We start from the raw sequence: 19,863 nt of genomic DNA on the forward strand, positions 1-19,863 counted from the left end.
AAGAAAGGAAGAAAGGAAGAAAGGAAGAAAGGAAGAAAGGAAGAAAGGAAGAAAGGAAGAAAGGAAGAAAGGAAGAAAGGAAGAAAGGAAGAAAGAAAGAAAGAAAGAAAGAAAGAAAGGAAGAAAGGAAGAAAGGAAGAAAGGAAGAAAGGAAGAAAGAAAGAAAGAAAGAAAGAAAGAAAGAAAGAAAATAGTGAACCTGAACAGACTAATAATAAGTAGCAAGACTGAATCAGTAATAAAATCTTCCAACACACAAAAAAATCCAGGACTGGGTGCCTTCACTGCCAAATTTTACCAAAGTTACAACGAAGAACTAATACCAATTCTACACAAACTATTCCAAAAATTGAAGAGGAGATAATTCTCTCTAACTCATTCTAGAGGTCAGCATCACGCTAATATCAAAACACACAGAGAGGCAGCAAGAAAAAAAAAAGAAAGAAAGAAAAGAAAGAAAGAAAACTACAGCTCAATATCCCTGATTTGCATGGATCCAAAGATCCTCAACAAAATCCTAGCAAACCAACTCCAATAGTACATCAAAAAGATAATATACCACGAGCAAGTGGAATTTATCCCAGGGATGCAAGGATCTTACATTTGCACAAATCAATAAATGTGATACCTCACATTAACAGAAAAACAGAAAACATATGATCATCTCAATAGATGCAGAAAAAGCATTTAATAAAATTCAATATCCCTTCATGATAAAAACTATCAACAAATTAGTCATAGAAGGCGCATATCTCAATATAATAAAGCCCATATATAAAAACCTAGAACTCACATCACACCAAATGAGGAAGAGCTAAAAGTCTTTCCTCTAAGAATTAGAAAGGGAAAAGGATGCCCACTTTCACCACTCCTATCCAATAAAATGCTGGAAGTCCTATCCAGGGCAATCAAGCAAGAGAAAAACATAAAAGGTATCCAAATTGGAAAAGAGGAAGTAATATTATTCCTCTTTGCAGATGACATGCTCTTATATCTGTAAAAACTTGGAAGATTCATCAAAAAATGCTTAGATCTGATAAATAAATTCAGCAAATTTGTAGGATACAAAGTCAACATACAAAAATTAGTAGTATTTCTACACATCAATAGTGAACTAGCTGAGAAAGAAATCAAGAAGGCAATCCCATTTACAATAGCTATAAAAAATAAAATATGTAGGAATAAATGTAACCAAAAAGGTGAAAGACCTGTACGAAGAAAACTATAAACGTCTGATGAAATAAACTGAAGAGGTCACACAAACAAATTGAAAAAATCCCATGCTCATGGGTTGGAAGAATTAATATCATTCAAATGACCACCATACTACCCAAAGCAATCTACAGAGTCCATGCAATCAATCACTATCAAAACACCAATGTCACTTTTCACAGAAATAGAAAAAACAATCCTAAAATTCATATGGAACCAAAAAAGAGCTCAAAAAACCAAAGCAATCCTGAGTCAAAGATTACATCACATTATCTGAAAACAGACACATAAACCAAAGGAACAAAGTCTAAACTCCAGAAATAAATCCACTTATTTATAACTAACTGATTTTTCACAAAGGCACCTTGGTCAGAGAACATGCATTGAAGAAAGAACACCCTCTTCAATCCCCTTCATAAATGGTGCTGGGAAAATTGGATATCCATATGCAAAATGAAACTGGACTCTTATCTCTCACCATAAATAAAAATCAACTCAAGATGGATTAAAGACTTAAACATGAGACCTGAAACAATAAAACTACTAGAAGAAAACATATGAGAAGCATTTCAAGACATCAATCTAGACAAAGATTTTACAGCTAAGATCTCAAAAGCAAAGATAACAAACATAAACATAGACAAATAGTACTATATTAAACTAAAAAGCTTCTTCACAGCAAAGGAAGCATTCAACAGAATGTAGAGACAACTGGTTGAAAGAGAGAAAATATTTGCAGACTATCCATTTGACAAGGTACTAACATCTGGAATACACAAGAAACTCAACTGAACAGTAAAAAAGCAAATAACCCGGGGCCGGGCGCGGTGGCTCAAGCCTGTAATCCCAGCACTTTGGGAGGCCGAAACGGGTTGGATCACGAGGTCAGGAGATCGAGACCATCCTGGCTAACACGGTGAAACCGTGAAACCCCGTCTCTACTAAAAAAAAATACAAAAAACTAGCCGGGCGAGGTGGCGGGTGCCTGTAGTCCCAGCTACCCTGGAGGCTGAGGCAGGAGAATGACGTAAACCTGGGAGGCGGAGCTTGCAGTGAGCTGAGATAGGCCACTGCACTCCAGCCTGGGCCACAGAGCGAGACTCTGTCTCAAAAAAAAAAAAAAAAAAAAAAAGCAAATAATCCCATTTAAAAGTGGGCAAAGGACATGAATAGACATTTCTCTAAAGAAGACATACAAATGGCCAACAGGTATATGCACAAATGGTCAACATCACTAATCATCAGGGAAATGTAAATCAAAACCACAAATACTATCTTACTCCAGTTAGAATGACTATTACTGAAAAGACAAAAAATAATAGATGCTGGGGAGGATGCAGAGAAGAGGAAACATTTATACACTGTTAATGGGAATGTGAGTGAGTACAGCCACAATGGAAATACAATATTTCTCAAGAAATTAATAGTAGAACCATTACCATACAATCCAATAATCCCACTAATAGGTATTTATCCATAGAAAAAGAAATCAATATAACAAAAAGATACCTGCACCCCCATGTTTACTGCAGCACTATTCACAATAGCAAAGATATAGAATCAACCTAAGTGTCCATCAACAGATGAATGGATAAAAAAGAATGAAATCATGTCTTAGCAACATGGATGGAACTGGAGGCCATTATGTTAAGTGAAAGTCAGACACAGAAAGACAAATTTTGCATCTTGCCACTCACACGTCGGAGGTAAAAGTGTTGATCTCATGGAGGTAGAAAGTGAAATAATAGAGACCAGAGGATAGGAGGGGTATGAGTGGCAGAGAGGAATGAAGAAAGGCTGATGAATGGGTACAAGCATGTATTTAAATAGAAAGAATAAGTTCTCATGTTTGACAGCGTAATAGTATGACTATACTTAACAACATGTATTGTATATTTCAAAATATCTGGAGGAGAGGACTTGAAATGTTCCCAACACACAGAAATGATAAATACTAGAGGTGATAGATACCTGAAATACCCTGATTTGATCATTACACATTCTGTGCATGTAACAGAATATCACACATACCCCATAAATATGTACAAATATTATGTATCAATTTAAAAATATATTTAACCTTCCCAAATGTAGTTGAAAGGAGGAACTGTTTACACTGAATCTAAATTGAATTTTAAGCATCATTTAAACCAATCTAATTTATATAACATTCACCCAGTCACCAGTGACTAATAAAGTGAACTCTAATAACTCAGGAAGAAATGTTTATTTTCATATTCAAAATTGTAAATTAAACTAGATCAGTATTATTCAAAATTTTTTCAGGCATCAGGGTACCTAGAGCTTATAATGCATTTTGCAGACCACCTAAAATACTGATTAAGCTTCAAAACAAATAAATAACTTTTTGCTAAATCAGACCACTTTTTTTTTTTTTTTTTGAAACAGCATCTCACTCCATCACCCAGCCTAGAGTGCAGTGGTACAATCACAGCTCACAGCAGCTCTACCTCCTGAGCTCAAGCGATCCTCCCACCTCAGCCCCTTGAGTAGCTAGGACTACAGGTGAATGCCACCAGGCCTGGCTAATTTTTGTATTTTTTTGTCAGAGAGAGGATTTTGCCATGTTGCCCAGGCTAGTCTCTAACTCTTAGGCTCAGGGAATCCACCCATTTTAGCCTCCCAAAGTGCTGGAATTACAGGCATGAGCCACTGCGCTCGGCTCAGACCACTTCTTATACCAGATTCTGTTACTTATACCTGAGAAAACGTATGGGTGGTAACATGGGATGAAGGGAAATTAAACCACTATTTGATTTTAGTAGTGAAAATCTTTAGTTGGATTACACCTCAGAAGAATAGTTTGGGAAGCACTAAACTGGAGAATTATAAGCACAGCCACATTTACATGTACAACTTAAATTAGATCTTTTAATGCATTTTTAAAGTTTAAAAATACCAACAGCACCAAATAACCTCCTCAAATCGAAGCATCTGTCATTTGCTTTCATCTTCTGCCTTCAGATAATACAGATTTCTCTAATTGAATAGCAAGCTAAGGTCACCAGGGCTCTCAAGATAATAGAACTCTTGTACTGACACATCACATTCTTTCTTACTGATTTCATCTAGTTAGGCTTCCATGTGATTACACTGAGCATTGCATGCTCTCATTTAAGATCTCACTTGCCTCCATCTTCACCCTTCATTTCCCTAACTTCTCAAATCCTCACTGACCTTTGATTTTCTGGCTCTTATCTTGGAAGGTTATTTGTTTTGTTTGGCAATTGTTTGTATCTCCCCTTCCCACACATGAAGGATCAGTGTACCTACTCTATTTCTTTTCTACATCAAATAAACACAGTGCTGAGCAAAGAAAGCAACAAATATTTAACCAGCTATTAACTTATCCACTGACATCTGTGAGATTTCTGAGGTTCTGTTTCAATGCTCCTTGATATTGAATAGTTGCTTCAACTAAAAAAGTACTATTTTTCACCTTAGAAATATTTCTTTTGGCCAGGCGCGGTGGCTCACATCTGTAATCCCAGCACTTTGGGAGGCTGAGAGGCAGGCAGATCACCTGAGGTCAGGAGTTCGAGACCAGCCTGGCCAACACGGAAAAAACCCGTCTCTACTAAAAATACAAAATTAGCTGGGCATGGTGGCACATGCCTGTAATCACAGCTACTCAAGAGGCTGAGGCAGGAGAATCGCTTGAACCTGGGAGGTGGAGGTTGCAGTGAGCCAAGATCACGCCATTGCACTCCAGCCTGGGCAACAAGAGTGAAACTCCGTCTCAAAAAATAAAAAGAAAAAAGAAAAGAAATCTTTCTTTTGCCCTATTTACCTTCCAGTTTATTTTTAACTCTTCACAAGGCTGCTGTGTCAGGGCCCTTGTGTCAGGGCCCTCAGAGTAGTGCTCCCGGTTATGAAGAAAATGTACAGAGACAGCAAGTCAGTCTAACAATGTGAGCAAAGCAAGAATTCGACACTAAAAGTGACTACAGAGGCTGCAAAAAGGAGCACCAGCCAGCAGGCCCAGTCCTTTCAAGAAAGAATACTTATCTCAGGAAAACTTGGAGCTGCTCTTCCATTTTATTTTTTCCTTTTTCTGTAAAATATGCTAAAAGATATATACCTACATACCTGCTTTATATTGTCAATTTTCATGTAAAATCAGTTTGTACCTATTTTTTACTTTTATAAATTGATTGTACTACAAAGATTTTAAAAATTCTAAATCTCTGAGAAACATACCTCTGTATTTCAATTATAAACCAAATTTTTATAACAAGAAGACTCAAAAAGAAAAAAAATCACTTCTTTCAGCTTACCATATATTGGGGAAAATGTGAAGTCGTTCAGGTGACAAATATTATAGGCTTCAATTCTAACATCTTTCCAGATTCCCTGGGTAGGAAAGGAAGGTCCCCAGTCCCAACTAAAGGAACATTGCTCCTACAATTTCAAGGGGAAAAAGAAGATAAATTCTGATTACCATGAAATTTAAACATCATGAAAAACATTTTCTTTAAAAATGTTATATATGTGTATACAAGTTTGCTATGGCAGCCATAACAAAGTATCACAAACTAAGTGGTTTAAACAATGGAAATTTATTTTCTCACAGTGAAATCCAAGATCAAGTTATCAGCAGGTTTGGTTCCTCCTGAGGCCTCTCTCCTCTGTTTGCACTGTGTCCTCTTCTTCTGTGCTAAGCATCCCTGGTGTCTCTCTCCATTGTCCAAATGTCCCCTTCATACAAGGACACTAGTTGTATTGGAATAGGGCCCACCCTAACTGCCTCATTTTATCTTAATCACCCCTTAAAGACCTTCTCCAAATATGATTACATTCTGAGATACCAGAGGTTAGAACTTCAACATATGAATTTGGGGGGACCACAAGTTAGTGCAAAACTGTGTGTGTGTCCCCCAGCCACCATACACAGCCTCTGAAGTGGCCCACAATGATCCCCACTTTGAAGTGACCTAGTGAATCACTTCTAACCAACAGCATATAGCAGAAATGATGTGATTTTCTTAATTAGGTTATAAGAGACTAAGCCTTGAATTTTGGGTACTCTCTTATGCCCTCTCTTGGCCAAGAAGGAAGCCGGCCTCTGTGTCATGGGGCAGCTCTGCGGAGAGACCCACATGAGCAATCTGAGGTCTGCCAATAACCACAAGTGAGCTCAGAAACAGACTCTTCAGTCTTGAGTCAACTTGAGCCAAGCTTTGAGACAACTGCAGCTGTGGCTGACAGCTTGACTATAACCTCATGAGAGACCTGAAGCCAGAGGTACCCACCTAAGCCACACTCAATTCAGATTCCTAACTAACAGAAGCTACCATAATAAATGTTTTCTTTACTATTATTTTTTAGAAATCAGAAAACCTATAGTCCACATATTTTCTTTTTTTAACTTTTAACTTCAGGGGTGCAAGTACAGGTTTGTTATACAGGTAAACTTGTGTCATGGGGGTTTGTCATAGAGATTATTTCATCATCCAGCTATTAAGCGTGGTACCCAATAGTTATTTTTCCTGATCTTCTCTCTCCTCCCACTCTCCAGCTTCTGGTAGGCCCCACTGTGTGTTGTTCTCCTCTATGTGTCCATGTGTTCTCATCAGTAAATGTTGTTTTAAGCTGATACATTTTGGCATAATTTGTTACATCACAATAGATAATACAATATCCAGTATATCCAATATATCTATGTTGCATATAACATATGAAACAGATAAATTTGGCAGAAATATTCTAAGAACATAAAATCTATGAAGAGTTGTACATTTATTCTTCAAATGCATACTACATTGAAGCAACTCAATAGTTCCTCTTTAAACTTCTCTATAATATCTCTGAACCTAACTACTGTATTTAAATCTAATGGCTACAAAGAATATTGCGCTTACATGTAATAATTAAAAAGAATGAGGAGACCGGGCACAGTGGCTCACACCTATAATCTCAACACTTTGGGAGGCCAAGGTGGGCAGATCATCTGAGGTTGGGAGATCGAGACCAGCCTGACCAACATGCAGAAACCCTGTCTCTACTAAAAATACAAAATTAATCGGGTGTGGTGGTGCATGCCTGTAATCCCAACTACTCAGGAGGCTCAGGCAGGAGAATCGCTTGAACTCGGGAGGCGGAGGTTATGGTGAGTTGAGATCGTGCCACTGCACTCTAGCCTGGGCAACAAGAGCAAAACTCAGTCTCAAAAAAAAAAAAAAAAAAAAAAAAAGAATGAAGAAACATATTGAAAGACAAACACTTTATAAATAGGTTTTAAAAAGCTCTGGCTAAACTTGCCAACCTCAGGTATGAATTCAGAAGTCCTTGTTTCTGTACATGAAGCCCAAAAACAATCAGTTCGATCTTTAGCCCCTGACACAGGTGGCCAAGGCAGATATTTTATCCAGTCTTATTTGACCTTGGTACGTGTCTCTCCCTTAATGACACTCAACTTCCATATTAAGTTACAGAGTTCAAATTCAAAAATAAGAAATAATTCTGTAAAATAAATCCCTTTCACACAGAATGTTTTCTAATTTCTACTTCTTAAAAGAAAAAAATATTTTCAGAACAGTTAATTAAAACATGTAAAGCTATGAGTTCAGCTTTTAAAAAGGAACAAGTTTGGGTCATACATTTTATGGGGGAAAAAAAAAGTAACAAGAACCAGAGGAAATACTAAAATCCTTCTAGATGGAGTCATTTGTAGAACAGAACCTGAAGATTTGGCCAAACTTTGTCATTTAGGTATTATTTCCTTAGCTCTGTACTTACCGAAGATAGAGATAAATTTGTTTTTACTATAGAGAAAAACAAAGAACTAAAATTAGAGCATCCACATCTGTCTAAATTTACCACTTAAGCACCAGATTCTCATATTCAGAATGAAAACCATCTTGGGGACATTTATGGGAGAATTTTAGTATCTATTTGTAATTTTTTCATTGCAGATACGGAAAAGAAGGACAGCAAAATAATCAACATCTTATGAGGGAGACTATTTTCCCCATTAAGGGTGACAAATCACTCTTGACCTCTTCAAGAAGTATTTATGAAGTGCTTTCTATGTTTCAGGCTGGGAGTACTTCAGTTTACACAACAGACACAGTTCTTCCGCTTATAGCGCTCACAGTCAAGCATGAAATTCAGGCACTGAATAAATAATTACAAGCATAATGAGTTTTACAATGGAAATAGGCAGGGGACATATAGTCAGAGGTTGAGGAGGATAGGTATCAAGATGAGTTCTCCTGAAAAAAATGGCCCTGAGGGGTGAGTACCATTTATCCACTGTGAGCAGGCAAAAGGCAAGTAGAAGCTTTTTTTTTTTTTTTTTTTGAGATGAGTCTCACTGTCACCCAGGCTGAAGTGCAGTGGCACAATCTTGGCTCACTGCAGCCTCAACCTCCAGGCTCCTCCCCCCTCAGCCTCCTGAGTAGCTGGGACTACAGGATAATTTTTGTATTTTTCTTAGAGTTGAGGTTTTGTCATGTTGTCCACACTGATCTTAAGCTCCTGAACTCAAGTAATCTACTTGCCTTGGCCTCCCAAAGTGCTGGGATTACAGTCATGAGTCACTGCCCTGGCCCAGAAGCATTCCTTTCAGAAGGAACAGCATGTGCAAAGGTCAGGAGGTGCAGGACAGTATGATGCATTTCAGGAGCTGAAGAGGCAGGGAGAATGGGAAGAGGCAGGGAGAAGACTGGAGAAGTGAGCATGGGCCAGACAGAGCTAAGAGAGCTAAGACCCATTGACATTGGCCTAAAGGCAATGAGAAGCTGTTGAAGAGTTTGAAGAAGAGCAGTGCTGTGATCATTTTTTTCTGAAAAGATCATTCTATCTGCTCTGTGAATGATTAACTAGAGGAAGGCAAGTGAAGCTTCAGGGATGCCAGTTAGGCAATCAGGGCAATATTTCATGCAACGTATGACTGAACTCAAGAGATAGTAGCAGAAATGAAATGTGAACAGACTGAAGAGCTATTGAAGAGGTACTATTTGCATCATCAAGAGGACTAAGCAATTGATTGAAGAAAGAAAAAGGAGAGAAAGGTGTCAGGAAAAACTCGAGTTTTTGGCTTGAGTACCTGTTGTGGATAGTGTTCCATTCAGCAAGAGACAGAACCCTGGGATAAGGATTTAGATCACAAGTGCAGTGTGGAGCATACTGAGCTTTAGGTCCCTGTGAATCAGACAAGGGATGATGCTAAATAAGCATCTGAATGTAAGATATGGAATTGAAGAAAAGTTGGGCTGAAGACACAATATTGGAAGACAATGGCAAATAGATTTATTATGGAAGAAATGAAAAATGAGATAGCCTAGAGAGGGTATAAAATGAGAAAAGAGTCTAGAACAGAGAAAGACCCTATAATATAACTTTTAGGAGAACAAGGATGTGGATAAAGAGACTTACAAGAAAAGGCCAGAGATGTAAATGGAAAACAAGAAAGATGGCATCAAACCTTGGTAAGAGGGTAGCTGAAGTGATGAATCCCATTATCCACGCTGGACAGAAAAGAAGGCAGAGACAAGAGGGGACTTAGGTTGCTACAAGGAAAGCAGAGGGTCAAAGAACTGGTGAAAGAGAGTATCGGGGGAACCAGCCTCCAATATTTCAACATAGGTTCTTTTCTATTTTCCCTAAGTGTCAGCCAGCCTGAGAAATAAAAAGAAAGAGTACAAAGAGAGAAATTTTACAGTTGGGCCTCTGGGGATGACATCACATATTGGTAGGACCATGATGATGACCCTGAGCCACAAAACCAGCAAGTTTTTATTTGGGATTTTAAAAGGGGAGGTGGTGTACAAACAGGGAGTAAATCACAAAGATCACATGCTTCAAAGGGCAATAAAGATCACAAGGCAAGGCAAAATTAGAATTACTGATGAGGGTCTATGTCCCACTGTGCACGCATTGTCTTGATAAACATCTTAACAGAAAATGGGGTTCGAGAGCAGACAACCGGCCTGACCACAAACGCAGCAGGGCGCAGTTTTTCCCCTCCCTGATAAGCCTGATGGTACTGCAGGAGACCAGGGCATATTTCAGTCCTGATCTCAACTGCATAAGACAGACACTCCAGAGCAACCATCTATAGACCTACCCCCAGGAATGCATTCCTTCCCAGGCTTACTCCTTGCTGGGAAAAGAATTCAGCAATATTGCTCCTACTCACACAGCCATTTATAGGCTTTCTGCAAGAAGAAAAATATGGCTCTGTTCTGCCCGACCCCTCAGGCAGTCAGACCTTATGGTTATCTTCCCTTGTTCCCTGAAAATTGCTGTTATTCTGTTCTTTTTCAGGGTGCACTGATTTCATATTGTTCAAACACACGTTTTACAATCAGATTTCATATTGTTCAAACACACATGTTCTACAATCAATTTCTACAATAGTGGTCCTGAGGTGATGTATATTCTCAGCTTATGAAGATAACAGGATTAAGAGATTAAAGTAAAAACCCACTAACTTCATAATAAGCTAAGCTGAGCATCTTGTTCATTACCTGTAATTATAGTAATAAGCCTCCAAAATAGATATCACCACTCTAATTTTTGAATGGTTGTATAGCACTTGACAACATGCAAAGTGCACTTACATTGTTATTTCACTATATCCTCATATCAGGGATTAGCTCCATGTACAAATGATGAGCATGCCTAAAGTTATTCTATGTTCACAAAGCCAGAATTCAAACCCAAGACTCTTGACTTGGTTTCCAACTCAGGTATCTTCCCACTGGACCATGTCAATCTAGTCAGAAATACCTAGATGCAACTTGCAATTGTTCTGGAAGTCTACCCTAAGATTAGTTTCCAAAACATTGTGATAGCAGAAAACTGGGTATGATTCCTGATGTCAGTGACAAAGGGCTTTGTTCTACCTACATAACTTGAGAGTATGTTTTAAATACCACAAATTGAATAGAAGGTGGAGGGAAAATAGCATATGAATATATGTATAACATTTATATTATCTTTATTAATGACTTGAAAAGTAACTTTTCACATTAGGATCCAGGTTAGTTTCAGTTTTGATAAAGGTTAAAAATGGAAGGGGAAGCCAGCACGGTAGCTCACACCTGTAATCCCAGCACTTTGAGAGGCCAAGGTGGGTGGATCACCTGAGGTCAGGAGTTCGTGACCAGCCTGGCCAACATGGTGAAACCCCATTTCTACTAAAAAATACAAAAATTAGCCAGGCATGGTGGCAGGTGCCTGTAATCCCAGCTACTCAGGAGGCTGAGGCAGGAGAATCATTTGACCCTGGGAAGCAGAGGTTGCAGTGAGCTGAGGTCATGCCACTGCACTCCAGCCTGGGTGACAGAGCAAGACTCCATCTTTAAAAAAAAAAAGAAAAGAAAAGAAAGGAAGGAAGCGGAGAGGTAAAAAGTACAACCTCTAGCATTTAAACCACTGTGTCATTGGAAGCCAAAGGCAAAAGAATCAAAAGATAAATCTTATCCAGAATTATAAGTATACAAATATTCCATGGAATACTTGACTACTTGTCAAAGCAATACTCTAAGGCTGTTATTACAGTAGTTTGAACAAGTGGTTAATGGGTCATTGACATAAGTTTGGGTAGGTTGAATCAAACAGGAGGAGGTATAATTTTAACCCTAGTACTTATATTAAGGAAACATAATTTAATAGTAAATCCATCCAGCTGAAAGAGAGCCACTTAATTTAATCAGAACATATTAGCTAATGTAACAGTTCTGCCTAAAGAGTATTGGGAAAATATGTTTAGTGTCTTCACAATGAGCCCAATCACTACATTTGTTGTTAAAACTAAATTTCACGGCTCACGTCTGTAATCCCAACACTTTGGGAGGCCAAGGCAGGTGGACCACCTGAGGTCAGAAGTTCAAGAGCAGCCTGGCCAACATGGCGAAACTCCGTCTCTACTAAAAATAAAAAAATTAGCCAAGTGTGGTGGTGCATGCCTGGAATCCCAGCTACTCGGGAGACCAAGGCAAGAGAATTGTTTTAACACAGGAGGCGGAGGTTGCAGTGAGCCGAGGTCTCGCCAGTACATTCCAGCTTGGGCAACAGAGCAAGACTCCATCTCAAATAAATAAATAAATAATAAATAAATAAATTCAATCCTTCAAAAAATTAAAAATAGAATTACCATATGATCTAACCATACCATTTCTGGGAATATATCCAAAAGAATCGAAAGAAGGGTCATGTAGAGATATTTGTACACCCATGTTCATAGCAGCATTATTCACGACAGCCAAAAGGTGGAAGCAACCTACATGTCCATCAGCGGATGAATGGATAAACAAAAAGTGGTCTATGCATAGAATGGTATGTTATTCAGCCTTAAAAAGTAAAGAAATTCTGACACATGCTACAACATGGATTTATCATGAGGAAATTACGCTAAGTGAAATAAATCAGTCACAAAAAGACAAATACTGTATGATTCCACTTATATAAGATTTCTAGAGGAATCAAACACACAGAAAAGAAGGTGGCTCACACCTGTAATCCCGGCACTTTGGGATGCCAAAGTGGACAGATTGCTTGAGCCTTAGAGTTAAAGACCAGCCTGGTCAACATGGCAAAATCTTGTCTCTACAAAAAAAATACAAAAATTATCTGGGCACGGTGGCGTTCGCCTGTAGTCCCAGCTACTCAAGAGACCTAGGTGGAAGGATCGCTTGAGCCCGGGAGGTGGAGGCTGCAGTGAGTTGTGATCGCACCACTGTACTCCAGCCTGGGCGACAGAGTGCGACCCAGTCTCAAAAAAAAAAAAAAGAAAGAAAGAAAAGAGTAGAAGGGTGGTTGCCAGGGGCTGGGGAGAAGGAAATGGAGAGCTACTGTTTAAACAATAATGGGTATAATATAATATAATGGGTAATGGGTATAGAGTTTCAGTTTTGCAAGATGAGAAAGTTCTATGGTTACTCAACAATGTAAATATACTTAACACTACTAAACTGTACACTTAAAAATTATTAAAATGATAAATTTTATGTATAGTTTACACAATTAAATTTTTTAAATATGAAATAAAATGAAATAAACATTAAAAAACCAAGTGTCACACAGAATACTAATTTAATCATGTAGTAAAATAGATCCAAATCCTCTAGAATGGAATCAGACTCAAAGAAAAATAATCACTTTTGTGGACTTTGTTATCTTTTTGTTAGATTTTATGAGAACCCGACAGTAAGATGCAAGAACATATCATCAAATATACTAATATTTGCAGAAGGCTTCCTAGAAACAAGAATCACTAATACATTTTCACAATCTAGTGAAAAGTTTGATAAACTTAAATGTTAAAAAAATAATTTGTAAAGTTCCATTTTCAGCCACATATTTTTCTTTTCCTTTCTTTTTCTGTTACCTAAGTTCTGAACACGTTTCAGGAAGAAAACTTAGAAAAAGATAAAGATTCTCCACAATATTTCAAATAATCTTTTGGTTCTTATTTCAAATTTTCAAACCCCACTAAGGGATCAGGAAAGAGATTCCTAACTTCTGAAATGCCATGGGAGTCTCCAAATAAGCATTTCATAAGCCAGCACATCCTGTCCTCAAAAATAAAACCCGACCTGTTTGAGAGACCATTACCTTCCGGACAAAGTTGACATGGCATTCACCCTTCTGCACAAGTGGAGGGCAGTCCGGGGGCACCGGGTAGCGTGTGTGAGCTTTGCTCTGCTGTGCTGCATACAACACTGCTGACTGGAAACGCAGCTCAATGGAGTTCACGTCCCTGACCACATTGGTAATATCAAAGCTCTAAGTTAAAGGGAACAAACAGACAAACCCATGATGTGGAAGTAGTCTTGTGTGTAAAATTTTAGATAAAGGCATTTTGTATGAAAGATGCATAATATAATGCCAATCTAGGTTTAGCCTCCTTGCAAGGGAAACACTTCTCTGAAATACTATATCACTTAGTTGTCCACTTTTAGTTAAAACTAAGCATATTTTCCTACCCAGTCCAAGTTTCTAGGCTTCTCCTTCTATTTTTCCTGGCAGAATGATGGTTCTAGGGTAATGGATAGAGCAAAAAATAACTTTAGCTCTGGAATGTCTGCTCTGTCTACTTATATGTGGCCTTGAACTGCCAAGTGTTTCCTAGACGCTTCATGACAACCTGCCTCTCTGGTATGAACAGCATGCATTTCTAAGTCATGAGTTATTTTTGTTTTGATAAAGTCTACCTTTGAAAGGAAAGGAAGATCAGGATATAATCTCTTAATGTAACTATTCCAGAAAGGAAATGACATTTTATTTTAAAATCATTTGTCCAATGAAACTGTATCACCAAAGAAGGGACTGGCATGTTTTGAACACTTCCTATGTGCCAAGAACTTGCCAACATTTTATATAATTAGCTTACTAAATCCCCACACTAACCCCATGGGGTTTGTAAGGTTTCCATTATTTCACAAATCTGGCAACTGAGAAATGAAGTAACTCATCCAGTGCTTTAATGAGCTTGTATTTGTCACATGGCCAATTATGCATTTACTTTTCTCTACTCACAAAAGCAATTAACATAAACACACATAAATGGTTTTTTAACCTGATGTCATTATAAACTTACATATCTATTGAACATATTGTCTGTTTCCCCAATAGTGACTTCATTGAACAGGATTTTTGAAATTGTATCCACTCCCTCAAGAATCAAATTTACTTTTTGCCATTTGCTAAAAAAAAGAAAAGATTTTTAAAACAAGATGTGTAAAACATTAACTTAGATAAGTCTCTTTTTATTATTTAAGGCCTAAAGAAATAAATATTCCACAAAAAAAATTCTTAAAGGTAATTTCCAGTGACATTTTCAGAAGTACTGCTTTAAAACATACTTACATTCTTTGAGTGATGCAGCTTATCTTTCTCCATAATGTATCAATAAATCACCATAAAACCAAGAGCACAACTTATAAATTCCAAATATATTGACTTTTTCCAGTTAATACTTCAGAAAGTTATTATGAGAACCAAGTTAGGCTGGGAGCAGTGGCTCATGCCTGTAATCCCAGCACTCTGGGAGGCCTAGGCAGGCGGATCACCTGAGGTCAGGAGTTCGAGACCAGCCTGGCCAACATGGCGAAACCCTGTCTCTACTAAAATTGCAAAAAACTAGCCAGGTGTTGTGGCAGCTGCCTGTAATCCGAGCTACTAGGGAGGCTGAGGCAGGAGAATCACTTGAACCCAGGAGGCGGAGGTTGCAGTGAGCGGATATCCCGCTACTGTACTCGCGAGATTCCGTCTCAAAAAAAAGAAAAAGAGAACCAAGTTAAATAATAGACATAAAACGTTCTCACAAACTACATTTACTGACACTGTCTAAGAGAACACATTAGAAAACTATCATCTATAAATGAATATTATGCACCCAGCACTCCGCTAAGCCTTACAGGAAACTGTAATAGTGCCTGAATTTAAGGAGTCTGCAATCTGGTTGGCATTTGGTGGCTGGCTGGCAATATTGTTGAACAACTACAAGTGCTATCAGAGTTTATCTCATAAGAAAAGATTTCGAGATAGAAACAAGAACTTAATGAACAGAATAATAAATAAAATGTGTTATATTCATACAATAAAATACTATTCAACAATAAAAAGGAATGAAGTACTGATACATGCTACAACATGGATGAACTTTGAAAACATTACTATGCTAAGTGAAAGAGGCAGTCACAAAGGCCCACATATTGTATGATTCCATTTATATGAGGTAACCAGAACAAGCAAATCCAGAGGGACAGAAAGTAAAGTAGTGGTTCCTAGGGCTGGGGTAAGAATTCAAGGGCGGGAGGAGTGGGCAACGGCAAACGACTGCTAATGGGTGTAACTTTTTGCGGGGGATGAGGAAAATATTCTAAAATTGATTGTGGTGATGGTTTTGTAACTGTAAATATACTAAAAACCATTGAATTATATACTTTAAATTACTGAATTGTACAGTATGTTAATTATATATCAATAAAGTATTTTTTTTAACTAGGTAGAAATGCCTGGGTAGAGGCATTTCTATTCCCCTTACACCCTTTGCTCTTTGCAGGAACCCCTTACCCCTGCAAAGAGCGAAACCAAAACAAGGAAGTGTTGACAGCATGAATGACTAGGTAATTGACTCATATGTGTAATTTGGGCTGGAGAGCTAAGGAGGAAGAAGCTGGACAAATCCAAGGGGCACAGAGGTGCGGGCAGTGTTACAGGGACAGACATCATTCAGCTGTATTTTCAGAGACAAGTGAGAAGTTTATACTTGATTTGCCAAGTAAAACAGACACTTGCTATTCTTGAGCGAATACCTATCTTGGCAAAATCAATATTCTGGGATGATTAATCTAATGTTTCTAAATAGAAAAGATTGGAGAATAAAAGAATGAAGCAAGAAATTTGATTAGGCAGCTTTGGCCTCTTTCCTGGCACTCATCTTCTAGGCAAAGATGGAAAGATGGAAATGAGATGGAAGGGGCAAAACCAAGAGAAATGTTAGACAAAAATTTGCAAGACCCAGAACAGACTGAACACACGAAGATGAAGAAAAGATGTAATAAGCCCAAAGCACCTTAGACAAAGATTGGAAAATGGTGTTACATTAAGAGAAACAATGAAGCTGTTAGAATATAAAGTTTTAAGGGGGAAAGTCAATAGGATATGTTGAGTTCAAGGTGAAACAGAACCATTATGAAAGATAGTCTACAGATTATCTGTAAATAAAAGCCCGAAGCACAGCAGAAACTCCATGATATTGATAACAGTATTCTGGCCTTTTTCCCCCTTTAAAAGACTAGTAAATAATTACCAAAAAAAAAAAAAAAATCACATAAAAGGGACGGAAGGATTTTTTTTAATTTAGCAGTAGTAGTGGTACCTTTGGGTAACATTCTGCCTCATATGGAAATATTTGCTTATAATAACAGAACATTACTGAAAACAACACCTGTGCTTCACCTCCTGGCCTCACCATGTAGTATAGGTCAAGGTCATAGTCTCAATGGCTGGTTAGTACTACATAGAGCAAATGATACATCTACTAGACATAGAGCAAATTATAATCCTACTAGACAATATAATATCTACTCTAGTGATTACTAATCATTACTAATTACATTAGTAATTACATTATGATTGCTAATCATAATGCAATCATCAGAGTATATATTATAATATATAATAAATATATACTCTGATGATTACAAAGGAGTGGGAAAGAGGAAATCTACATAAGATCTGAGTAGGTCTAGATGACTGCATTATAACCATTGGAAAAATGACTCCATAAGACACCATTTGGTGACTGTTGATTAGTGGCACTATCCTCATATACAAAACAAAACATAAATAATATATTCACTTTTATAGTACAAGGCTTTCATCTTACTTAACTCTCAGATATGTAACCTAAACAAACAAAACACAAGATTTTTGCCTAGATAGAAAAAGAAGAAAAGTTCAAATAATAATAAAAATACACCCACAAACATACATACCTAATTTCAAAGGGGATCTTAAATTCCTTGCTGTAGGTCCAGTTATCCAAAGAGATCCATCTGTAGTTAAGGTCATTAAATCTGTAGTAAGAATCCTGTTGATACAAGGTAAAAATTATGGTAGATGGTTAAATATGCACAAATAAATCAATAAAACAAACATAAAATAAATTATTAACAACAGCTACTTATCACCTAAAAATTAATGAACTCTTAGGCTAGTAGTACAAAGAGGTAAGATCGTTAATACTGAAAAATGTGAAAGGAAAATTCCAACAAATTACCTGAAATGAATTAATTCTCTGAGATATAAATAATACAGCTTCATTATTAAAGAAAATGGGTGGACATTAAGATTGGCTTCCCCTTGGAGACAGCGTTTCACCATGTTGACCAAGCTGGTCTCAAACTCCTGACCTCAAGTGATCAACCCACCTCAGCCTCCCAAAGTGCTAGGATTACAGGCGTGAGCCATCGCGTCCAGCCTACAGTTTACCTTGTGTACTAATCTGTTTCACTCTCTAAATGAGCAAAGTGGGAGATCACTGTCATGACCGAAGTTACATGGCCAAGACAAACTATGGTCTGGGAGTCCCAGGTTCTCCTGTGTGGGCACTTTCCTAGCAGATGCTAAATGATGGGAAAGTCTGGGTCTCATGTTTCTGTGTGGTCCTTACCTCACTTGACTTCTGCTCTTTCTGTTTGCTCTGGGCTTCCGTGCTCTCATTGATATAGCTCTCACTTTTCCATTGGTCCATATCCCATTCTGCCTTGGACACCTTTGCTTCTTGCTGCTCACTGATGAAACAGGAGGTCTGTCCTGGAGATGAGCTTGGTACAGGCCAACTGGACGTGGATCTCAGAGCAGTCCCTCTTCAAGGTCCAGAAAACATGAGAAATTAGTCTTCTCACATCAGTGTTGGGGATGAAGGGCTGTAGTTGCTGGTTTAGCTAAATTTCAAACTGATCACCTGGGGATAAGAGCAGTGGGTAACTGAAGCTTTTGGGCTCAGGGGACAGGCCAGTGCCCATGTTGTTGTATTCCCATTGTGTTTCACAGTCTTCTCTAAGTTGAACACAGTGCCAACAGAATCTGCCTCAGGTGGATGGTTGTAGGTTGTGTTTTCAGAGACGGTGCCTTCTGGCATAGTAGTGTTCTCCATAAAAATGCTTTGTTCAGAGGCATTTCTTGCAGTGACGTTTTTAAAACATTCTGATGGAGCAAATACTTCCAGAAAAAGATTTTCCTGAAGACTCGGGTCTCCTAAAGATGAAAAAGCCCCTTGTGAAGGGGCATTTATGAGGCTCTTCGCTGCAGAGAATGGAGGCGTCTTTGCGAGAAAAGTCTATTGAGAGAACTTTTCTGGAATGTACAATTGGTTTTAACTCAACTTTGCATTTTCTAAAACCAAAATGGGTAAGTCTTTCAATCTGTTTCTGACCTCAGGCAGGGCTTTTGCAGGGGTGGAGGCAGAAGGCACATCCATGGAGAAGGGTTTCAGCAAAGAGGAGACTGCTGCCTTATGCTCTTGGGTAAATGAAGGCTTGATATAGACGGCATTTCCTGCTAACTTCTCATGCCCCTGTTCTATGTGAGGCCGTTCCAGCTCCCTTGGAGCTGGACTCCGGAGCCTTTTTTCTTTGGCAGCACTCTCTACAAATGCCCAGGCACCCTGTTCCCTCCTGTTGCTCTGCTTTCCCACCTGTTTGAAGTGACTTTTCTGGATGCTCCTTGGGCCCATGAGGATTCTCTTCACTCTCTGCAGGCTTTTGCCTACACTTTGAATCTTAGCCAGGCTGTTTTCCTGTGGTTGGACAATTTCTAATTTCATGAGTTGTTGGATGCAGGCTGAAGAGAGGGACTCTTTGTATGGTTTTTCAGAATACCCATCTTTTACATTTGAAAAAAACAGGTAACCATAAGGTTAGCTGTTGGCAGAGCTAGCTGAGGTTTTATTTTGGACAAAAAAAAGAAAAAAAAAAAAAAGCAGTTGAATTGTTTTGTAGCCGAAGGCATGGGCATGGGGGGTGCCCAGGTAGTAAACTCCCCTGTGAGTAGACTGAGGGCTAGGGCTGGGCCTCAAGTGGGTCTCCGGTTCCCTGTGCTACTCTTCCGCTCTCTGGGAGAGCCGCAGGAGGGTCAGGCTGGGAGGGGCTGCCGCAGCTGTTCACTTGG

The 19,863-nt window shown here is 38.5% G+C and overlaps 1 protein-coding gene across 2 annotated transcripts in view; it reads right to left on the reverse strand.

Annotated features, from left to right (window-relative positions):
* Positions 1-19,863, reverse strand: part of MANBA (mannosidase, beta A, lysosomal) — a 143,336-nt gene that overhangs the window by 91,469 nt on the left and 32,004 nt on the right. Inside the window, exons 2-5 of one of the 2 annotated variants that reach the window (XM_011992258.1) lie at positions 17,688-17,782; positions 14,783-14,888; positions 13,798-13,968; positions 5,511-5,634 (exon numbers count right to left, since the gene is read on the reverse strand). In XM_011992258.1, the coding sequence (XP_011847648.1) occupies positions 5,511-5,634; positions 13,798-13,968; positions 14,783-14,888; positions 17,688-17,782 (496 nt within the window). The remainder of the gene's footprint in view (positions 1-5,510; positions 5,635-13,797; positions 13,969-14,782; positions 14,889-17,687; positions 17,783-19,863) is intronic. The other variant, XM_011992259.1, reaches the window with a different exon arrangement.

The sequence above is a fragment of the Mandrillus leucophaeus genome, unplaced genomic scaffold (genome assembly GCF_000951045.1).
Source record: "Mandrillus leucophaeus isolate KB7577 unplaced genomic scaffold, Mleu.le_1.0 Scaffold409, whole genome shotgun sequence".
NCBI classification, from domain to species: Eukaryota; Metazoa; Chordata; class Mammalia; order Primates; family Cercopithecidae; genus Mandrillus; species Mandrillus leucophaeus.